Genomic DNA, 19,673 nt, shown 5'->3' with positions numbered 1-19,673 from the left:
AAGGCATTGAGTGTCTATTGTTGCAACATTCACCTTGAGTGTCCTATTTCTTCCTAGTTCATACTGCATAATCAACTTATGATTACAATCATACAACTTCAAGAGATTGTCATTCATGGTTATCGAAAACCCTTTTTTAAGCCGCTGACCTACGCTTATCAAATTGCTATTCATGCCAGGAGCATATCATACATCCTTGATCAGTACAATTTTTCCATTCTTCAATTTTACTTTAACATTTCCCATTCCTTCAGCATTCAGATACTCATCACCAACACATTTGACCTTGGTCTTTCTACCAGGGTCAAAATCAATCAACCATTGCTTGTTTTTAGTTAGGTGATTTGAGTAGTCGATGTCCATATACCACCAGTCCACCATTTTTTCACCTTCATTCTCAGATGCCATAAATATCATATGTTCATCCTCAGAATCTCATATGGCTATGTTCGTTTCTTCACCCTTGATAACCTTATTTGACCAGTAATCAATAGAAAAATAGCCAAAATTATTTCAATTGTAGCACTGAAACTTTCTATTATCAAACTTATCATTGCCCTTCTGGAGAGTTATGAATTCTGAGCACCATCACCATTCTTTTTCTTGTTCTCTAACCATGCTTACTTCTCGTTCTTCTTGACAAAAAAAGCTTTCAGAGCCTGTTTTATTTCTCTTTCAGAGTTTCTTTTAGTAAGACGCAATTCTTGTGCCTCTTAACTACTCTGAAGCTCTTCAATTTTCATTGTGCTAGTGTCTTTCAGATGTTCTATGGCTACAACTATGTAATGAAACCGAGGAGTAAGTGATTTTAGTATATTTTCAATGATTACTTGTTCAGAGAGCACTTCTCCATAAGACTTCATCTCATTCGTGACCACAATTACTCTGGAGATGTAATCAGGCACCTTCTCATTATTCTTCATACTGAGATTCTTGTATTACTTGTGTAGGGACTGCAACATTACCTTCTTCACTGACGCATCAACACCATTGCACCGCATAAGTGTATCCCACACCATATTTGGCGTCGTCGAATCAATAATTTTCTCAAACATCTTCGTATCCACACACTGATGGATATAAAACAATGTCTTATAATCCTTCTTCCTCGTTTCACGTGTGCATTTCTTTGCGCTTATGTTGCTTTTTCTACAACCAGTGTGTAACCATCATTGACGAGATCAGGAACATCTTGAGCGTCAAACAAGCGACCATTGACTCCAATTTTTTTTCACTGAAAGCTTTGTATTCAAGCTACGTTTTCCCCGTTCATCTTCGTTCTTGTGCAAACCGCTCAATTCTCACTGACACTCGTGTTTCCCAATCCTTGAGAACCAAGATTGTGATTCTCTTCGATATCGATCTTCAATTCAGTGTGAATTTGAGGAACAAAATCAATCACACACGTCATGTACACTCGTGTTTCCATATGAATCGAACATGAGCTTTTGATATAAATTGTTGGAGTTAATAACAAAACTTCATTGATGCAAAAGAAGAAGAAGATGAACTTTGAGAGAGAGAGAGAGAGAGAGAGAGAGAGAGATTTTGTAACTAACTCAATTTCTCAAATCTTCAATCTACTGTCAATTGTAACGAACTTTGAATTTATATACACTAGCTCAAATCCAAATAAAACTAAACTAACTCAATTTCTCAAATCCAAATAAAATTGAAACTAATTCAATTTCTCAAATCTTGAATCCACTATCATTATAACTAACTTTGAATTTATATACACCGACTCAAATCTAAATAAAACTGAAACTAACTACTTGAATTTGAATTCCATTTAACAATTTTGTTTTATATTGGTTTTGAAGGATGGTGTTCTTTTATCGATGATTCTTGATTTCTAAATCTAGTCTATTGTCCTCGATAGTGTGGTTGGGTTTTAGAGATTTTTTATTTTATTTTAAAGGGCTAGGTACTTCTTGTACCTATGAATTCGATTAATTTAAAAAGAGATCAAGTGCATATAAGTTACCATAGATCTATCTCATCTAGTTCTTTGAGTGGCAATCAAGTAAAACAAAAATGCATGTACAAGCAAGAATATATTCCACACAACAATAACTAATTAACTCTATTTCTTATGTACTATCCAAATTCCTAAGAAATGCAATGCAACACAGTCACTGCTTGTCCTTTATCATCTCAGCAAATTGTTTGCTTACAAACATATTACTTAAAGCAACAACAGAATCAACTTTAGTTTATATATCTATATCTATATCTATATATTTGCATAGTTTCTCACTTTTCGGCTGCCAACTACTTATATTACACTCCATTGTTCTTACTCTCAAGAAAAACCAGTGAGGTATTGATCCAATCTCAATGGATTCAAGAGCTTACATCATCCTTAGAGTCAGCATTGCACATCTTTGCCTCTTGATCCTAGTTTCCACTCTTTTTCCTCTGTCTGGTAAACCATGCATATATAGTATTATAATCCATACACTTTGTATCTATTAGTGTTATAATATTTAACTTATGTTGTATATATATATTTGCAGGTGCAATAAAACATGGAGGAGGTATAATTAGTAGAAGCCCCTCCATCAAATCATGGAAGAAACTAGAATCTCGAAACAGTATAAACAAATTTTCATCATTTGAATACTTAGACATTGACTCATATGGTTCTCCTTCTTCTCAACCATTTCCACCTTTCAATTCACTTGCACCACAACCTTATTCCTCTCTTCCAAACCCACCACCAAGTCCAAAAACCATTGTTACAATTTCACCACCACCAACACCACCACCTCCAAGCCCGCCAAAACATGTTCCAAGCCCACCTAAAGTTGTTATAAGCCCACCTATGGCTTATCCACCACCACCACCTCATAAAAGCTCACCACCACACTATGCTATTTGGTGTGTTGCAAAGCCAACAGTGCCTGATCCTATAATACAGTTCGCTATGGACTATGCATGTGGATCTGGGGCAGATTGCAAATCAATTCAACCCAATGGATTGTGCTTTCAGCCCAACACTTTGTTGGCCCATGCTTCTTTTGCTTTCAATAGCTATTGGCAGAACACTAAGATTGGTGGGGGCACTTGTGACTTTGGTGGTACTGCTATGCTTGTCAACGTTGATCCAAGTAAGTTTCTGCTACCATCTTTAAATACAGTCACGCTATCGCTTCATTAGATACCATTACATCGTTAGAGATTAAACCTTAAACAAATTATTTAATTTAACTAACACATATCAGTTAGTATAATTTCATTTACACTGAAAATATAGACTTTTTTATGTTGCTATCCCATATTTAAAATTTTAATCCTAAAATATCTTAATTTGAAAAAAAAATCCATAATATCCTACTGATAGAATACACTCGTCCAATGAATGAACGAGTAAGAAAAAGATTTTCGCGTGTAGGAATTCGGCCAATAAATGACCAAGTGATTGAAGAATTTTTTTTAATTTTTTTTAAAATTTTTAAGTAATTACTATGAGAACAATAAACATTATATATAATTTAATTAATTATTATTTAAAAATATTGAAGTTATGTATATTTTTTTATGAAGTCAATAAAATGCATTCAATGAATTTGAATATCTTAATACATACAGATCTGATGGCCTATAGTAAATAGTAGAACATGTTAATTAATTAAAAATTTTAAAATAAATTAAAAAATTAAAAAAAAAAGTACTTTAACCACTCGTTCAACCATTGACCGAGTTTCTACACTTAAAAATTCTTCTTCATAGTATCGTCCATTCATTGATAGAATCGTCCATTCATTGGGAGAATGCATTATAGAAATATGGCATTATGAGATTTTTTTTTTTAATTAAGAGAGTTTGGAATTAAAATTTCAAATATGAAACTGCATGGTAAAAAAGTCAAAAATATGTATAAATTAAATCTTATGAGAAATATTATTTGATTGAAATCATATGACAAAATTAACGGTTCACAGGTTTCATATTGAGATTCTTTTTTTAGGTTGAAGTGATATGCTTATTTAGTCGTTTGTTGTGTCATTTCAATGTCTCACCTCGTCGTGTTATGGTTTGTGTGGTTTCAAATTTTTATTTTGAGGCTTCAATTTAAAACTATGGACTATTGACAGACTGACATTTTTCTCGATTCACTGATTATTTGGCAGGTTATGACAAGTGCAGCTTCATGTCGACTTAGCTCATTGCTAGCTATTGCATTTGGAGACGAGCTAAATAATTGAAAACCTCTCTTTCCAATGTAATTTTTGATGTAACAATAAATTTCATTGCTTTAATTAGAGATATTCTTTGGGTTTTGTTCATCATCCTCTCCCTTGCTTAATTGGTGACATTGTTGGAAATACAAATTTTTACTTAAAAAAACTATATTAATTTATATTAGTAAAGTAGGAGTATATTAAAAACAACACACATTCAACACATGAAAACAAAAAGAATTATTCTACGAATATACTCTCATCGTCCAATTGTTATTCGTTTTTATATTTATTGGAATATGAATTTATCAAACGAATAAAATGTTTAATGTAGTATTTTTATATTATACGAATAAAATAAAATTGATTAGAAAGTAAATGACATATTTAATTTGGCATGAGAATTGACAATGGTTTGAGAGGTAGATTTGATTTATCATATATTACTGTAAGTAGTTATTATAATACCTTCAACCGACATTTATTGTAAAATTTATAACTACCAATGACGTGCATGTTTGTCGCATGTTCTAGGCTAACAATCTTCAACATTTAGTCATGAGAGATACCTAGAGAATGACATGTGTATTTTAGATTGTGTAATTATTACCCTCCTTGTTGCTTTTTAAATGTTATTTTTCTATTTTTTATATATATTAAAAAATTTATTTTTCAAAAAATAATTCTTTTTTTATCTATAACATTTTTAATTATTTATTATATTTATTTTATATTTTTTCTTTCTGTAATAATTATTTATGAATAGTTCTGATAAAAGTGCAATTAATGTTACCTTAACTTTACACATGACAATTAAAAAGAAATGATTTTTTTTTAAAAGTGACACTTAAAAAGAAATCGAGGAAGTATTGATCAAATGACTCCAAATATATAAGAGATGAAATTTGATATTCAAAATTCTAAAAAATTGATTTATGAAACTTGTAAGTTTAAAAACGTTTATATTAGATGATATGATAGAAGAAAGAAGAGAAAAATATTAAAATAATAGAGAAGAGAAGAAATTGAGAAATAAGTCGCAAGATTAAAATAAATAATAAAGAATAAAAGAGATAAGTGATAGAGAAATCACACTAAAGAATTATATGTGTTCGATCTAAATCACTTAACCTACTTCAGTTCCTAATAGTTTGTCATTGAGATTTTCACTAAAACAATCTTAAATATTTTCACATGATCAACCCAAACAACCTTAGAAAACAACTTAAACTTTTGCACATGATTACTCCAAAAATCTTTCACAAACAACTAGAGATTTTACACAAGTTTAACTCAATAACCTTAAACAACTAGAGCTTTTGTACAAACATAACTCAATAATTTTCACCCCAATTTTTTTATAAATTTAACTTGTAACCGTCAAAATTATTACAAAAGGATCCTAAGAGAACTACGTCATTAGATAAACAATTCCATCACATCACTTGTACAACACAACTCTCAAATTAAACTTTTTATTCTTTTACCACTAAGACAATTCTAGTGAAAAATAACTATTTAAAAGAGTGAGAGAAATAATGATAGCTTAGAGTTTCTATTTAGAAAATTTATGCAACCTCTTTTATATAGGAAATAATTTGGCTAAAAAAAGAAAATAATCCATTGAAGTTTTTAATGAGTTAATGGATTAAAACTATGTACTAGTCGATTAATCAAACTAAAATAGGATAGTCTGATTTTCTACATCACTTAATCAATTATCAACGTCCTTAATCAATTATAATGCACTACACTTTGATTTAATCGATTAGAAAGACCTCTTAATCAATTAGTCAATATATTTTTACCTTCCTAATTGATTAAACAAGCATCTAATTAATTAAACACTTTTCTGAATTGGTTTTAAGAAATTTTTATCAAAAGAAAATAGAATTTTGAAATACTTTGTGTGTGTATGTCACCTTAGTACCTAAAGATTTACCTTTGTTCATTTACATCTAACCGATCTAAACTAGGTAAAATCCTAAGCGCATGACTAAGAGAGATTTTACACTTTCACATCTTTCACAACTTTCACAACTTCAAAACTTTAAGTTCCTTTACTTAACGAAGCTTTGTCTATCACCTTCAACTAGAACTTGACGCATTTGACTGATGAGACTTGAGATATCACTTTCTTGTTCATATGCCATCACCAGGAACCTTTGAAAAAGTTGTTTTCATCAATTCCATTTGAAAGTTGTCATCAACGTACAACCATTTGACAATTGTCATCATCAAAACCATTTGATAATATTACTTGCACATCAGATAACCCCCCCCCCCATCCCTCTCTCTTTTTGATGATGATAACACAACTATTAGAGAGGTGGTAAAATAAAATAGATAGATAAAAAATTTATAGTGGTTAAATCTCCATCACAGATAAATAAAATATACTCTACTCCCCCTGAGAGTATAATTCTCCTCCTTTGGCATTATCAAAAAGGCGGAATAAACAAACAACACGTAGAACATATATAATATTAGAAGTAATTCATATTTATTAGTTGTACTATTTTCTTAGCCCCACAGTTTGTTAGAGGGTATTTTAGTATTTTATCCTATTCTAGTAACCCTAGTTTTAGCTTATAAATAGGGTGACAATCATTGTAACTTTTATCATGTTTTATAGCCGTCATTCTCTTAATAGAATATTTCCGTTCATCATTTATTCTACCTTTGCACCAACAATTGGTATCAGAGCTCCGGTTCGGATTCATTGGGAAACACGGGAAACACGAGTGAACGTGAGGTCTTGTGTGTTTGATTTTGATTCTTAGATTCGTGTTGAATCTTGAACAAAATCTTATCAGAATTTTAATTCTGTGGGTTGGGAAACACTGTGTGAGAAATCTGAGTGTACTGTGCAAGGTAGAAAGATGAACGGAAACGGCAACATGAACACCAAACTTCCAGTATTTGACGGTAAAAACTGGAATCGTTGGATGATCCAAATGCGTGTATTGTTCGGTGCTCAAGATGTTCTAGATCTTGTCACTGATGGTTATGTTCCGGTAGCAGCAGATGCGACGGATGAACAGAAAAACGCGCAGAAGGAAGTAAGGAAGAAGGATCAGAAAGCATTGTTCTTCATTCATCAATGTGTTGATGTAAATGTGTTTGAGAAGATTGCAGATTCAACGACAGCAAAGGCTGCGTGGGACACACTGGTTAGATGTTATGGTGGTGACGCATCAGTGAAGAAGGTGAAGCTTCAGTCCTTGAGAAAGCAATATGAGAATCTCAACATGAAGAATAATGAGAAAGTTTCTGAATACATCTCCAGAGTGATTCTGATCACTAATGAGATGAAAGCGTGTGGAGAAACTCTTTCTGAAGAAACAATCATGGAGAAGGTATTGAGATCCCTTACCTCTCAATTTGATTATATTGTGGTAGCAATAGAACATTCCAAAGATCTGAGCACCATGAGAATTGAAGAGCTGCAGAGCAGTCTAGAAGCGCAAGAGTTGCGTTTGACTGAGAGAACTTCTGAAAGGGAAGTAGAGCAGCAGGCTCTGAAAGCAACTTCTGATAGGAGGTATCAGAAGCAGTCAGAAGCCAGGAGAAGATCTGATGGTGGTCAGAAGTCAGAAAGCTCAACCTCTGATAGACAAAAGAATCCTCAGAAGGGAAAAGAGAAGTATGACAAGAAGAAGATCCAATGTTACTGTTGTAAGAAGTTTGGTCACTTTGCTAGAGACTGTTGGTCAAACAAGGAGAGAAAATCAGAAGAAGCAAATATAGCCAGAAGTTCTGATGACGAATTTGTGCTATTGATGGCCTCTGAATCTGATGATATGGATCTGATAGACTGGTGGTATATGGACACTGGCTGTTCAAATCATCTTACTGGAAACAAGAAATGGCTGGTTGACTTTGACTCTGAAAAGAGGACAAAGATCAGATGTGCTGATGACAAATATCTTAATGCAAAAGGTATGGGAAATGTCAGAGTGATTCTGAACAATGGGAAAACAATATTGATTCAGAACGTGTGGTATGTACCTGACATCAGAAGCAATCTGATGAGTGTGGGACAATTAATTGAGAAAGGTTTTTCAGTTACCATGAAGGACAATCTTCTGAAGCTGTATGACTGCAATCAGAAGTTGATTATGGAGTCAGAACAGGGAAGGAATAGAACATTCAAGGTGAATGTCAGAACTTCAGACTCAGAATGTCTTAGTGCAACAAGTACTGAGAAGGAGAGTGAGTTGTGGCACAGAAGATTTGGTCATTTGAATTTCAGAAGCTTAAAACATCTGAATTCAAAGAAGTTGGTACATGGAATTCCTGCAATTAAGAAGCCTGAAAAGTCATGCAAAGTTTGCATGGAAGGAAAACAACCACGATTGCCATTTGCGTCAGAAACTGCTCCAAGAGCAAAACATGCCTTGGGAGTTGTACATTCTGATGTGTGTGGTCCATTTCCAGTAGCATCGATTGGAGGGAATAAATACTTTGTGTTATTTGTTGATGAATTCACAAGAATGACATGGGTATCCCTTATTAAGTTTAAACACGAGGTGTTTGATGAATTCAAGAAGTTCAGAATGAAGGCTGAGAATCAGAGTGGTCAGAAGTTGAAGATTTTTAGAACTGACGGTGGAGGTGAGTATAACTCCAAAGAGTTCCAGAAGTTCTGTGAGGAGAATGGAATTGAGCATGAGGTTACTGCTCCTTATACCCCTCAACACAATGGTCTTACTGAAAGAAGAAACCGCACTTTGCTTGATATGGTGAGAAGCATGCTAAAGGAGAAGAAACTTCCTCAGAAGCTCTGGGGAGAAGCTGTTGCCACTGCAACGTATGTACTCAACCGATGTCCTACGAAGAAGTTGAAGGAAATAGTTCCAATACAGAAGTGGACTGGAGATAAGCAAAGTGTTAGTCACCTGAAGGTGTTTGGTTCTGTTTGCTATAAACATGTTCCAGAAGCCAGAAGACAGAAGCTGGATGATAGAAGCAAAGTGATGATTCTGATAGGGTACCACAGTACAGGTGCATACAAGCTCTATTGTCCAAAAACCAACAAAATTGAATTCAGCAGAGATGTGATTGTGAAGGAATCAAAATTTTGGAATTGGGATAAGTCTCAATCTGATTCTGATGTTAGAACTTCTGAAGAAAGGTCAGAGTTAAGAATTTCTGAAGTTGGAGTAAACTCTGACGTTGGTTCTGATTCTGATAGTGATTCTGACTCTGGAGAAGACTCAGAAGATGAAGGTGACTCTGATGATCCAAACTCTGATGACCCAGACTCTGATGGTAATCCAGATTCTGGTGGCAATTCAGACTCTAGAAATATGCCAGCCCCTGAAGATGGTCAAAGCTCTGGAGGAAGTCAACCATCTGAAGCTAGAAACTCTGAAGCTCAAGACTCTGAACAAGTTCAGAGACCACAAAGAATCAGAAACATCCCCAGAAGATATGCAGAATTTGACATGCTGCAAGACACTGAAGTAGACTCTGAAGGAGAAGTTATTCAGTGTGCCATGTTAGTAGACTCTGAACCCAAAAGTACAGAAGAGGCTCTTAAGCAGAAGCTCTGGCTGAAGGCCATGAAAGAAGAACTTGATGCTATAGAGAGAAACAAGACTTGGAAGCTGACAGAACTTCCAAAAGACAAGAAAGCCATCAGCGTCAGATGGGTTTTCAAGCAGAAGTTAAAGCCAGATGGTTCAATTGGCAAACATAAAGCAAGGTTGGTAGCCAGAGGATTTCTACAGAAACCTGGGCTGGATTACTCTGAAGTGTTTGCACCTGTAGCAAGACATGAAACAATCAGAATGGTGATTGCAATAGTTGCTAACAGGAATTGGCCTCTGATGCATTTAGATGTAAAATCTGCATTTCTGAACGGTCCATTAGAAGAAGAAGTTTACGTGTCACAACCTCCTGGATTTGTGAAAAAGAATCAGGAAGGGATGGTGTACAGGTTATACAAAGCTCTATATGGATTGAAACAAGCGCCCAGAGCTTGGAATCAGAAGATTGATTCATTTTTCAAGAAGCAAGGTTTTCAGAAATGTGAGATGGAGTACGGTGTATATGTTCAGCATACTTCTGAAGGAAATATGACTCTGGTATGTTTATATGTTGATGATATACTGCTGACTGGAAGTTCTGAACAGGAGATAGCCAAGTTCAAGAAAGTTCTGATGAATGAATTCGAAATGACTGATCTAGGCAAAATGACATACTTTCTAGGGATGGAATTCAGATACTCTGAGAAAGGTATTATTTTGCATCAGCTCAAGTATGAATTAGAACTTCTAAAGAGATTTAATCTGAAGAATTGTAAGATTGTTGTCACACCTTCTGATACAAATCAGAAACTGGATTCTGACTCTGATGGAAAGGATGTGGACGCTACAACCTTCAAACAGTTGGTTGGTTCTCTGAGGTATTTGTGCAATACCAGACCTGATATTTGCTATTCAGTTGGGATGGTTAGTAGGTTCATGAGTAAACCTAAGTGGTCCCATTACCAAGCTGCTGTCAGGATTCTGAGGTATATCAAGGGAACTCTGAAGTATGGAGTATTATTTCCTTCTTGAAGAAAGGATGAGTCAGAACTTCTGAGTTATTCAGATTCTGATTGGTGTGGAGATAGAGTTGACAGAAGAAGTACGTCTGGGTACTTATTCAAATTTCTGGGAGGTCCCATTTCTTGGTGTTCCAAGAAGCAACCTGTTGTGGCGTTGTCAACTTGTGAAGCTGAATACATTGCAGGTGCTGTTACTGCATGCCAAGCTGTGTGGATTCTGAATCTATTGCAGGATCTGAAGATTAAAGTAAACAAACCTCTGAAGCTGATGATTGACAACAAGTCTGCAATCAATCTTGCCAGAAACCCAGTGTTGCATGGGAGAAGCAAGCACATTGAGACCAAGTATCATTTTCTGAGACATCAAGTTCAGAGGGGAGTGTTAGAAGTTGTACACTGCAGCACTCAGAAACAGTTGGCAGATGCTCTGACGAAAGCTATCAAGACTGATCAATTTCTCAGATTAAGGGATGGAATTGGTGTTACAAGTTTTGATGGAATATGAATTAAGGGATGGTATTAGAAGTAATTCATATTTATTAGTTGTACTATTTTCTTAGCCCCTAAGTTTGTTAGAGGGTATTTTAGTATTTTATCCTATTCTAGTAACCCTAGTTTTAGCTTATAAATAGGGTGACAATCATTGTAACTTTTATCATGTTTTATAGCCGTCATTCTCTTAATAGAATATTTCCGTTCATCATTTATTCTACCTTTGCACCAACATATAACACATTGAGAAAGGGAAAAAGAAGAAATGAGAAGAAACACTTAAATATTTTAATTCATGCATGATGGATTTAAGATCCCTAACATAGTTCTTATAAAAAATAAATAAATTTGCTTTAGAAAGCAGTTTTGCAAAAATTTCGTCTAGTTGATTAGATGAGGACATAAACTCAATTATACAATCTCCTTTTTCAACATGATCCCTAAAAAATGGTGCATAATCTCAATATGTTTAGTTTGAGAGTGAAATACCAGTTTTCTAGTGAAATTTATGGCGTTATTGTTGTCACATTTTAATATGACATTTCTAAGATTAACAATATATTCATTTAATTGTTGCTTCATCCAAATAACTTGCACACAACAACTATCCACAATGATGTATGCTACTTCAGTTGTGGATAACTCATCACTTTCTTATCTCTTGTTATGCCAGGAGATAAGCGAATTTATATGCAAAAGACACATACCTATGATATTTTTTTGATCCAATTTATAACCAGTAAAATCAGAATCAGATTATCCACTTAAAGTATAATTTTTCCATTTGGGGCGCCATAAACCCATAAATGGTGTGCTAGTGAGACACCTCATAATGCATTTAACCATAATAAGGTGCGATTTTTGGTTCTTGCTTGAAAACGTGCACACAGACATATATAAAACATAATATCATGACGATATGTAAAAAGATAAAGGAGGGAACCTATTATACCTCGATATTTGCTTTCTTCAACTGATTTTTCTTCTTCGTCCTTATCTAAACTACATGAAGTTCTCATTGGATTTGAGATTGGCTTTGCTTTATCCATACCAAATCTTTTTTATAGTTGTTTAAAATATTTAGCTTGATTATATAAGGTGTCTTCCTTTGTTTGATGAATTTCTAACCGACGAAATTTCTAAAACTCTCCTATCATAGACATTTCAAATTCATTTTGTATCATATCAGAAAAATTCTTGCACAAGGACTCATTAGAAGCAGAATATAATATCATCGACATATATTTACATAAGTTAAATTTTGTGCTTGTTTTTTTTACTAAAAAGTTATGTATCAACCTTCCCTTTTTGAAAATTATTTTCAAGCATAAATTTGCTCAAACGTTCATATGAAGCTCCATGGGCTTATTTCAAATGGTAGATAGCCTTTTACAACTTAAAAACATGATTACTGCAAGAGAAGTTTAGAAACTAGTGAGGTTGATCAACTTAAACTTCTTCTTGGATGTAGTTGTTCAATAATGCACTCTTTGCATCCATTTGGAAGGGTTTGAAATTTAAAATGCATGAAAAAAGATAAAGGCATCTTTATGACCTCTAATCTAGCTACATGGGCATATGTCTCATTGAAATCTATGTCTTCATGTTGATTGTATCCTTTTGCAATGAGTGTTTCTTTATTTCTTAGAACATTTCTATTTTTGTCAAGCTTGTTGCAAAAAACTTATTTGGTTCCAATCACCAAATTAGATGAAGGTTTGGGAACAATTGGCTCAATATGGAAAACAAAAGTCATAAAGTTATATACCTAGTTAAGGGAGTGTCAAGTTGTGAACCCCTTAGAAATATATCCAATGGCATTCTGAATTGGATGATCCTTTGTGGTTATCCATTCCATGGGTAGATTATATCGATCAATGCTTTTTTCACCATTTTGATTGAATTTAGTTTAATTTTTGTTTAGATCTTGATCTTTCTTTTGATTAAGATCTTTATCTTGATCATTGTATTCTAAAATCAAGTTCTCAATGATACCTACGTAATCAAACACATTTACCTCAACTGTACCAGAACCAATAATCTTTCATTTGTTGTTATCACAATAAGACACAAAACCTCCCCTTTTAGGAGAGAAAGAAGAGAACGGAGACTTGTCTGTAATCATATGCTTTAAACATCTGTTATCAAGGTACTATATATCCCAAAAAATTAGTTTGACCAGCCGAGGTATAAGATCAACGAATCCTATTGTGCACATGAGTTCTTTGAAGTTGAGTTGGTGTGACATCCGAAAATGATGGGTCTAACAAGTTGGAGTCCGGTTTGGAATATTAAAATAAGCCGAGAACAACCTTGCTCATACAAATCGGGTCCGATGACAAGGCTAAAATGTCATTTGAAGGGTCACAAGAGACGATTACAAAATGATGTATTATGACATGAGAGTTACAACTATTGAAGATGTGGACGTTACATAGCAATTATAGACGACAAACGTTATTGGAAGATGTATTTATGAAGGATATGAGGAGTAAAATAGAGAGAAAGGGTAGAATATTGGAACCGACTAATAGGAGATTGCTTGGAGGGTAAAGGCAAGCAAACACGAGACAAGAAATACATAACAACTACTCCAACCAATCATTTTAGGATCTCCTTGACTAGAAACAAGGAAGTTAATCTTTTAGTGTTTTTGTAGCAATAACATTTGGCGCTCACCATGGGGCCTCAGTAAAACTTGTCCATGCCAAAAAAAAACATCATCAAAAGCGTTAATACTTCAGTTGGACGATGTCAGGATTATCTCCTAGCCAAAGCGATCCACCCTTGCTACTAGATATGGCTTAATTGCTCGTAGTGGTGAAAGCACTTCATAAGCAAAATGAAACCTTGCAAGACAGTGTCCAGGTTTTAAAAACACAAAGTCTACAGGAAGGGGACACAAAGGAAGATCCTCTAGATTCCCAACCTTTGTCCTAATCTATCTGAGATGATCAAGTCCCAGAAAACTTTAAACCACCGATGCTGGTATCTTTTAATGGTAAAACCGACCCACATGAGCATATCATTGCAATCAATAATCAGATGGAAATAATAGGGGATTATGACTCCCTTAAGTGTAAAGTCGTGGCCGAAACCTTTAAAGAGGGTGCTTTGCGGTGGTATATGAGTCTACCTAGGTTCTTGATCATTAAATATCAGGACTTAACGAAGAAGATGGTACAATACTTTTCAGCAAGTAAGCATAGGAAAATGTCGACTACAAGTTTATTTAACGTCCGACAAGGGCACACATAATCTCTCAGGGAATATATGGTAAGATTCAGTGAAGAAACAATTAAGGTATCTCATTAGAGTCATAAAATGCTCGTCGAAGCATTTCAGCACGACCTCAAAGCCTAGCAGTTAAATGAATCCTTAACACAAAAGCTGGCATCAAACATGGATGAGGTTAATACCCGAGCGGAATGCTACATTAAAGGAGAGGAAAGTAACATGGAAAAAATATCCCGGACTGCAAAAGAAAACATGCGGGCTAAGGAAGAAAGATCTGGGCATAAAAAGGAATACCCTAAGCCTGGACCCAGAGATCGGCCAACGACGAGACCATCCCGGCGTCCGTTTGAAAAGGAGTAGGAGTACACACCACTAAACACCAGACATGAAGATATTTTAAGAGAATTCTATCACCTAAAATTGTTACCTATACCGGGACGTCCAAAAGGGGTGCATACTATGATGGGAAAAGACGAGAGCGCATTGTGTGTGTACCATAGACTTCGAGGACACCACACAAAAATTTGTCATCAGTTAAAGAAAGAAATCAAGATCTTAATTCAGAGAGGTTGTCTATTTTCGTATGTTAAAGATGTGGGAGGTCATCCTGGAAAGAGAAGTTCTCCCCAGATGACCCAAATTCAGAAAACTCTGCACAGAAGAAAGGAAAGAATATAGAAGAAGTCCGTGAAGCCAGGGTGACCTGTCATACACTAAATACCATAGCATGGGGATTTGTAGGAGGAGGAGAAACCAGTTCGGCTAGAAAAAGATATGCTCAGTCGGTGATGCACATTGAACATAAGCCGCCTTTAGAGATGAAGGAGGACTCGTTCGTGGTCAGTTTCTACAGAAGAGACTCGGAAGGAGTGTTGGCTCATGAAAACGACCCAATAATGATTAAAGTTCATATTCGTGACTGGAGCGTAAAGCGAGTCTTAGTAAACCCAAGAAGTTCAACAAGTGTTCTATATTGGGATGCATTCAAGGGGATGCAATTCAATATCGTCGAGATGTTATCATTTAAAGGTACTTTGGTGGGATTCTCTGGAGAGCATGTGCAGGTGCTAGAGAATTTACCCATAATGACAAATTTTAGTAGGAAAGACAATGCGAAAAGTATCCAGGTAAGGTATCGAATTGTCAATGTTGTATTCCCATATAACATTATTATTGGCAGACCCTCGTTCAATGCTCTGGAGCCGATGTTGTCCACTTTATACCTCACGTTAAAGTATTCTCTGTAAGATGGTCGGGTATGAATAATGAAGTGTAATCAAGGAATAAAAAGGAAATGTTATAAAGATAGTTTAAGACTTAAAAGGATAAGTCACGCCGACAAGCCAATAAAAGATGATCAGTTAAAGGTGAAATTAATGGATATCGATCTGAGAAAATCGGCTGACAAGCAGGGAAAATATAAGAAAGATATAGAATGGCATCCAATCACCTCACAAAACTCAAATTGTTGCTAGTCGGATATCGAATGATGAAGACAGAAGGATCGAAGTCAATTTACACATAGGTCATCCCCCTCTCATACATGACCATTTAAGCACACCATGAAGGATTTGTTAGAATGTATCATATATTTCTAGCTCACTACTCGTGGCAGTCGGACATACGAAGTTCTTAATAGGCGAAATCGATCACTTCACTAGATGGGAAGCACCAGAGACAACAAACAAAATCATATTGTCTAGAATAAGAAGGGAGCAAGACAAGATCAAAAAGGCATGGCCCGAGAACATACATGAAATTTTGTGGCCTTACCACACTGTGCCTCATTCGACTACTTAGGAGAATCCTTTCGAAACGATTGGTGAAGCAGATACAATGATACCGGTTGAGATCATCATGCTGACTTAGGGATGTCGTGCTTTGAACGAAAGCGTCAACACGGTAGGCCTAGACAACTTGGAAGTTTTTATGGAGGAATTCAGGAAAATGGTCCACATTAGGGATTTTGCAGCCACACAAAGAATTTCCAGGAGGCTCAATATCAAAGTCAAGAAAAGGGGATATCACAGAGGAGGTCTGATGATAAAGAAGGTGGCAAACTTTAAGAAAAAAGGCAAGTTGGTTCCGGATGGGGAAGGATCCTTCTGTATCAATCAGAGGATGAATAATGGGGATTACAAGTTGGAAGATTTAGAGGATATTGAAATATCTAGGACTTGGAATGTAATTAGTCTTGAATTTTATCCTAACTAGTCTATGTAATATATATCATAAATAAAAATTATGGGAATGCACTCTTTTCCCTTGCATGAGCAATGGTTTTTAATGAGGCACCCATAGTTAAAGCAAATGTATTGTGTAGAGCATGTAAAATAGGTTTAAGGTATGATCCCTAAATGAAGGTAAAGAAACTTGAAGCCTCTAGCATAATCGACTTTGGTCGGGCTAAGTAAAATGAAACCTCTAGCCTAAATGAAGTCCAAGAAACTTGAAGCCTCTAGCATATGCAGCTTCGACCGAGCTAAGTAAATTGAAACCTCTGACCTAAATAAAGTCCAAGCAACTTGAAGTCTCTGGAATAATCGGCTTCATCCGGGCTAAGTAAATTGAAACCTTTGGCCTAAATGAAGTCCAAGCAACTTGAAGCCTCTGGCATAATCGGCTTCGTCCGGGATAAGTTAATTCAAACCTCTGGCCTAAATGAAGTCCAAGCAACTTGAAGCCTCTAGCATAATCGGCTTAGGTTGAGCTAAGTAAATTGAAACCTTTAGCCTAAATGATGTCCAAGCAACTTGAAGCCTCTGGCATAATCAGCTTCGGTCGAGCTAAGTAAATTGAAACTCTGGCCTAAATGAAGTCCAAGCAACTTGAAGCCTCTAGAATAATCGGCTTCGCCCGAGCTAAGTAAATTGAAACCTCTGGCCTAAATGAAGTCCAAGAAACTTGAAGCCTTTGGCTTAATCGGCTTCGGTCAGGCTAAGTAAATTGAAACCTCTGGCCTAAATGAAGTCCAAGCAACTTAAAGCCTCTGGCATTATCGGCTTCGACTGGACTAAGTAATTTGAAACTCTCATCCTAAATAAAGTTCCTGGCATAGTTATAGGTCAATGACAAACTTTTTGGCTGAATCACAAGGTGAAACCTTCGCCCGAACTCTGGTTGTCATAGCCAAACTCGTGGGCCTATTAATCTAAGTTTTACATGTAATTCACGTTATATTTATACATCCCATAATGACCTCTAACTAATTTATCAAAGTAGAAATATATAAATTAGCTCCTAAAAAGCTTTTGACTAAGTCATGCATACATACAACTTTTTAAACACTTAGAGCTTATATAAAGAACCATTTCAGAAAAACAATTTTAAAGATAAGTCATAGAGGAAATCCGTAAACATGAAATAAAATATAAAATTGTCATAGTGCGGGCCACAGTAGGGTCTAGATAAAAAACAGAGGGAAAAACACCAGCATTCGTGAAAACCTTACAAAATGGATGGCTAAAAACTATTCTTCATTCTTATCCTCGCCAAGAGCTTCAGAGTCATTGTAAACAACACAGTCTTCCTGATTTAGATCATCATTAGGAGTGGGATCGACTTATTTCATATCCACAAGATGACCATTGACCACAACTTTGAAAAATTCCATCTCGGGAAAGTCAAGATCGGGATAGAGGCATAAGACTTGAGCCTTTGCCATATCGAAGGCATCATCACCCGCATTAAGGATGTCAATTTGGGATTTCTGCAAAGAACTTTGCAATTGGTCATAGGAATCTCAAACTGATTTCATCTCCTCGGATTTCTTGTCAATAGTTAACTTCAGCTCCTGGTTCATAGCCTCCGATTTCTCCCTTTTGATCTTTTCCTCCAATAATTCTTTCCCCAGGTCAGATAGTCTATCCACTTGCGTCTTCTGTTGTTCCTTCAGTTGGTTGGTATCTCGGTTAAGTTTGATCTCGTTCTTCTCATAATCATCCCCAACCTCAAACAAACCTTGGGTAAGGATAAGACACCTCATTAGATAAGAGCTGATGTTTTAGGTCAGTTTCTGCCACCCTATGGTCTTCACCCTATTCACACCTTCCGTAGCATTCAGATGGTCGTAACAAAAATTCAATCCATCAAAAAATTTACTCTAGAACTTGAATTTATTGTACGGCCTGGTTTGGTCACTTCCACCATTCTCACGCATCAAAAATTGAATTTCCCAATCGGCTATGCAAACCTCGTCACTCATCAAAGTTTTCATCATCTTTGCGGAACTCGGACGAAGGCCTTTCAGTGATCAAATGGTTGAAACTTGAGGCTCTGAAATGCTTGGAATTTCTTTTCTCGAGTCTATCTTTCTTTTCTTCAGTAATCAGGTTTTTAAACCAGACATGTCCGATTTAGCAGAAGTTTGGCCGGTTACTCTCCTCGTCGCTCGGGATTTCCAACATCAGCTTTTTTTGTTCCTTCACAGGCAAGTTGGTCATTTTTCCTACATACAAAGTGGAAAAAGAGGTTAGGGGAATGTAGGGTGATATTCTGAGTAATGCAAAAAGAAACTAAATGAGTATTACCCAGGAAAGAAAGAACTTGTTCTTCGGGTAATGACAATAGATCCTGAACCTTAATCATATGAAAATAACCTAATATGGCTAGGAATTTAATTTCTTCATCATTTAGTTTGTCAAAATCAAACCCGGATATTGAAAGTGGACTTCTGATCCAATAAACGGGGAATCAGTGAGAACCGTTTAGCGTATACATTAACTAAGGACATCTCGGTCCACACTTAACTCGAAAAAACCGGTCTTTGAAACCCTTGTACTTGGTGGTATAGGCTTGGAGAAAACTCTTACTAGGAAGGCCATTAATCTTCACCCAACCACCTTTCTTAACACTATTGGTTTCAAAAAAGGAGGAAAAACAAGCCTATAGTGGGATCTATATCTATGGCCTCACAAACTATTTCAAAAGCCTTGATAAATCTGCAGCTATTGGGACGAAGTTAAGAAGGGGCAATATTCAAGGTTCTTAACATATCGAATTCAAAATCGGTAAAGGGAAGATGGATGTTAAAATCCTCCAATACCCTGACATAGAAATGGATATATTCATATTTAACCCATCTGGGACGAGCTATACAAACACGTTCCCCGAGGATATAGGGTTCCAAAATAACGTCGTCTTCGTTCCCAGTAGAGGAAACGTTCTTCAAAGATTAAAGTTTAGTAATATCCACCTCGTTA

At 35.7% G+C, this 19,673-nt stretch overlaps 1 protein-coding gene across 1 annotated transcript; it reads left to right on the top strand.

Annotated features, from left to right (window-relative positions):
- Positions 1 to 2,110: 2,110 nt before the first annotated feature.
- On the top strand, positions 2,111 to 4,292 carry LOC127083356 (uncharacterized). The gene is made up of 3 exons (XM_051023662.1): positions 2,111 to 2,428; positions 2,520 to 3,113; positions 4,137 to 4,292. The coding sequence occupies exons 1-3, from the start codon at positions 2,341 to 2,343 to the stop codon at positions 4,166 to 4,168; spliced, it is 714 nt and encodes a 237-aa protein (XP_050879619.1). The 5' UTR covers positions 2,111 to 2,340; the 3' UTR covers positions 4,169 to 4,292.
- Positions 4,293 to 19,673: the final 15,381 nt, after the last annotated feature.

Source organism: Lathyrus oleraceus, chromosome 5 (assembly GCF_024323335.1).
Source record: "Lathyrus oleraceus cultivar Zhongwan6 chromosome 5, CAAS_Psat_ZW6_1.0, whole genome shotgun sequence".
NCBI classification, from domain to species: Eukaryota; Viridiplantae; Streptophyta; class Magnoliopsida; order Fabales; family Fabaceae; genus Lathyrus; species Lathyrus oleraceus.
This window is presented reverse-complemented; position numbering and strand designations above follow the sequence as displayed.

Excerpts from the sequence above, each read along its gene's own strand:
- LOC127083356 (XM_051023662.1), top strand. The coding sequence starts at position 2,341 with ATGGATTCAAGAGCTTACATCATCCTTAGAGTCAGCATTGCACATCTT. Across the intron at positions 2,429-2,519 it reads CACTCTTTTTCCTCTGTCTG|GTGCAATAAAACATGGAGGA; the intron begins GTAAACCATGCA and ends ATATATTTGCAG. Across the intron at positions 3,114-4,136 it reads GCTTGTCAACGTTGATCCAA|GTTATGACAAGTGCAGCTTC; the intron begins GTAAGTTTCTGC and ends ATTATTTGGCAG.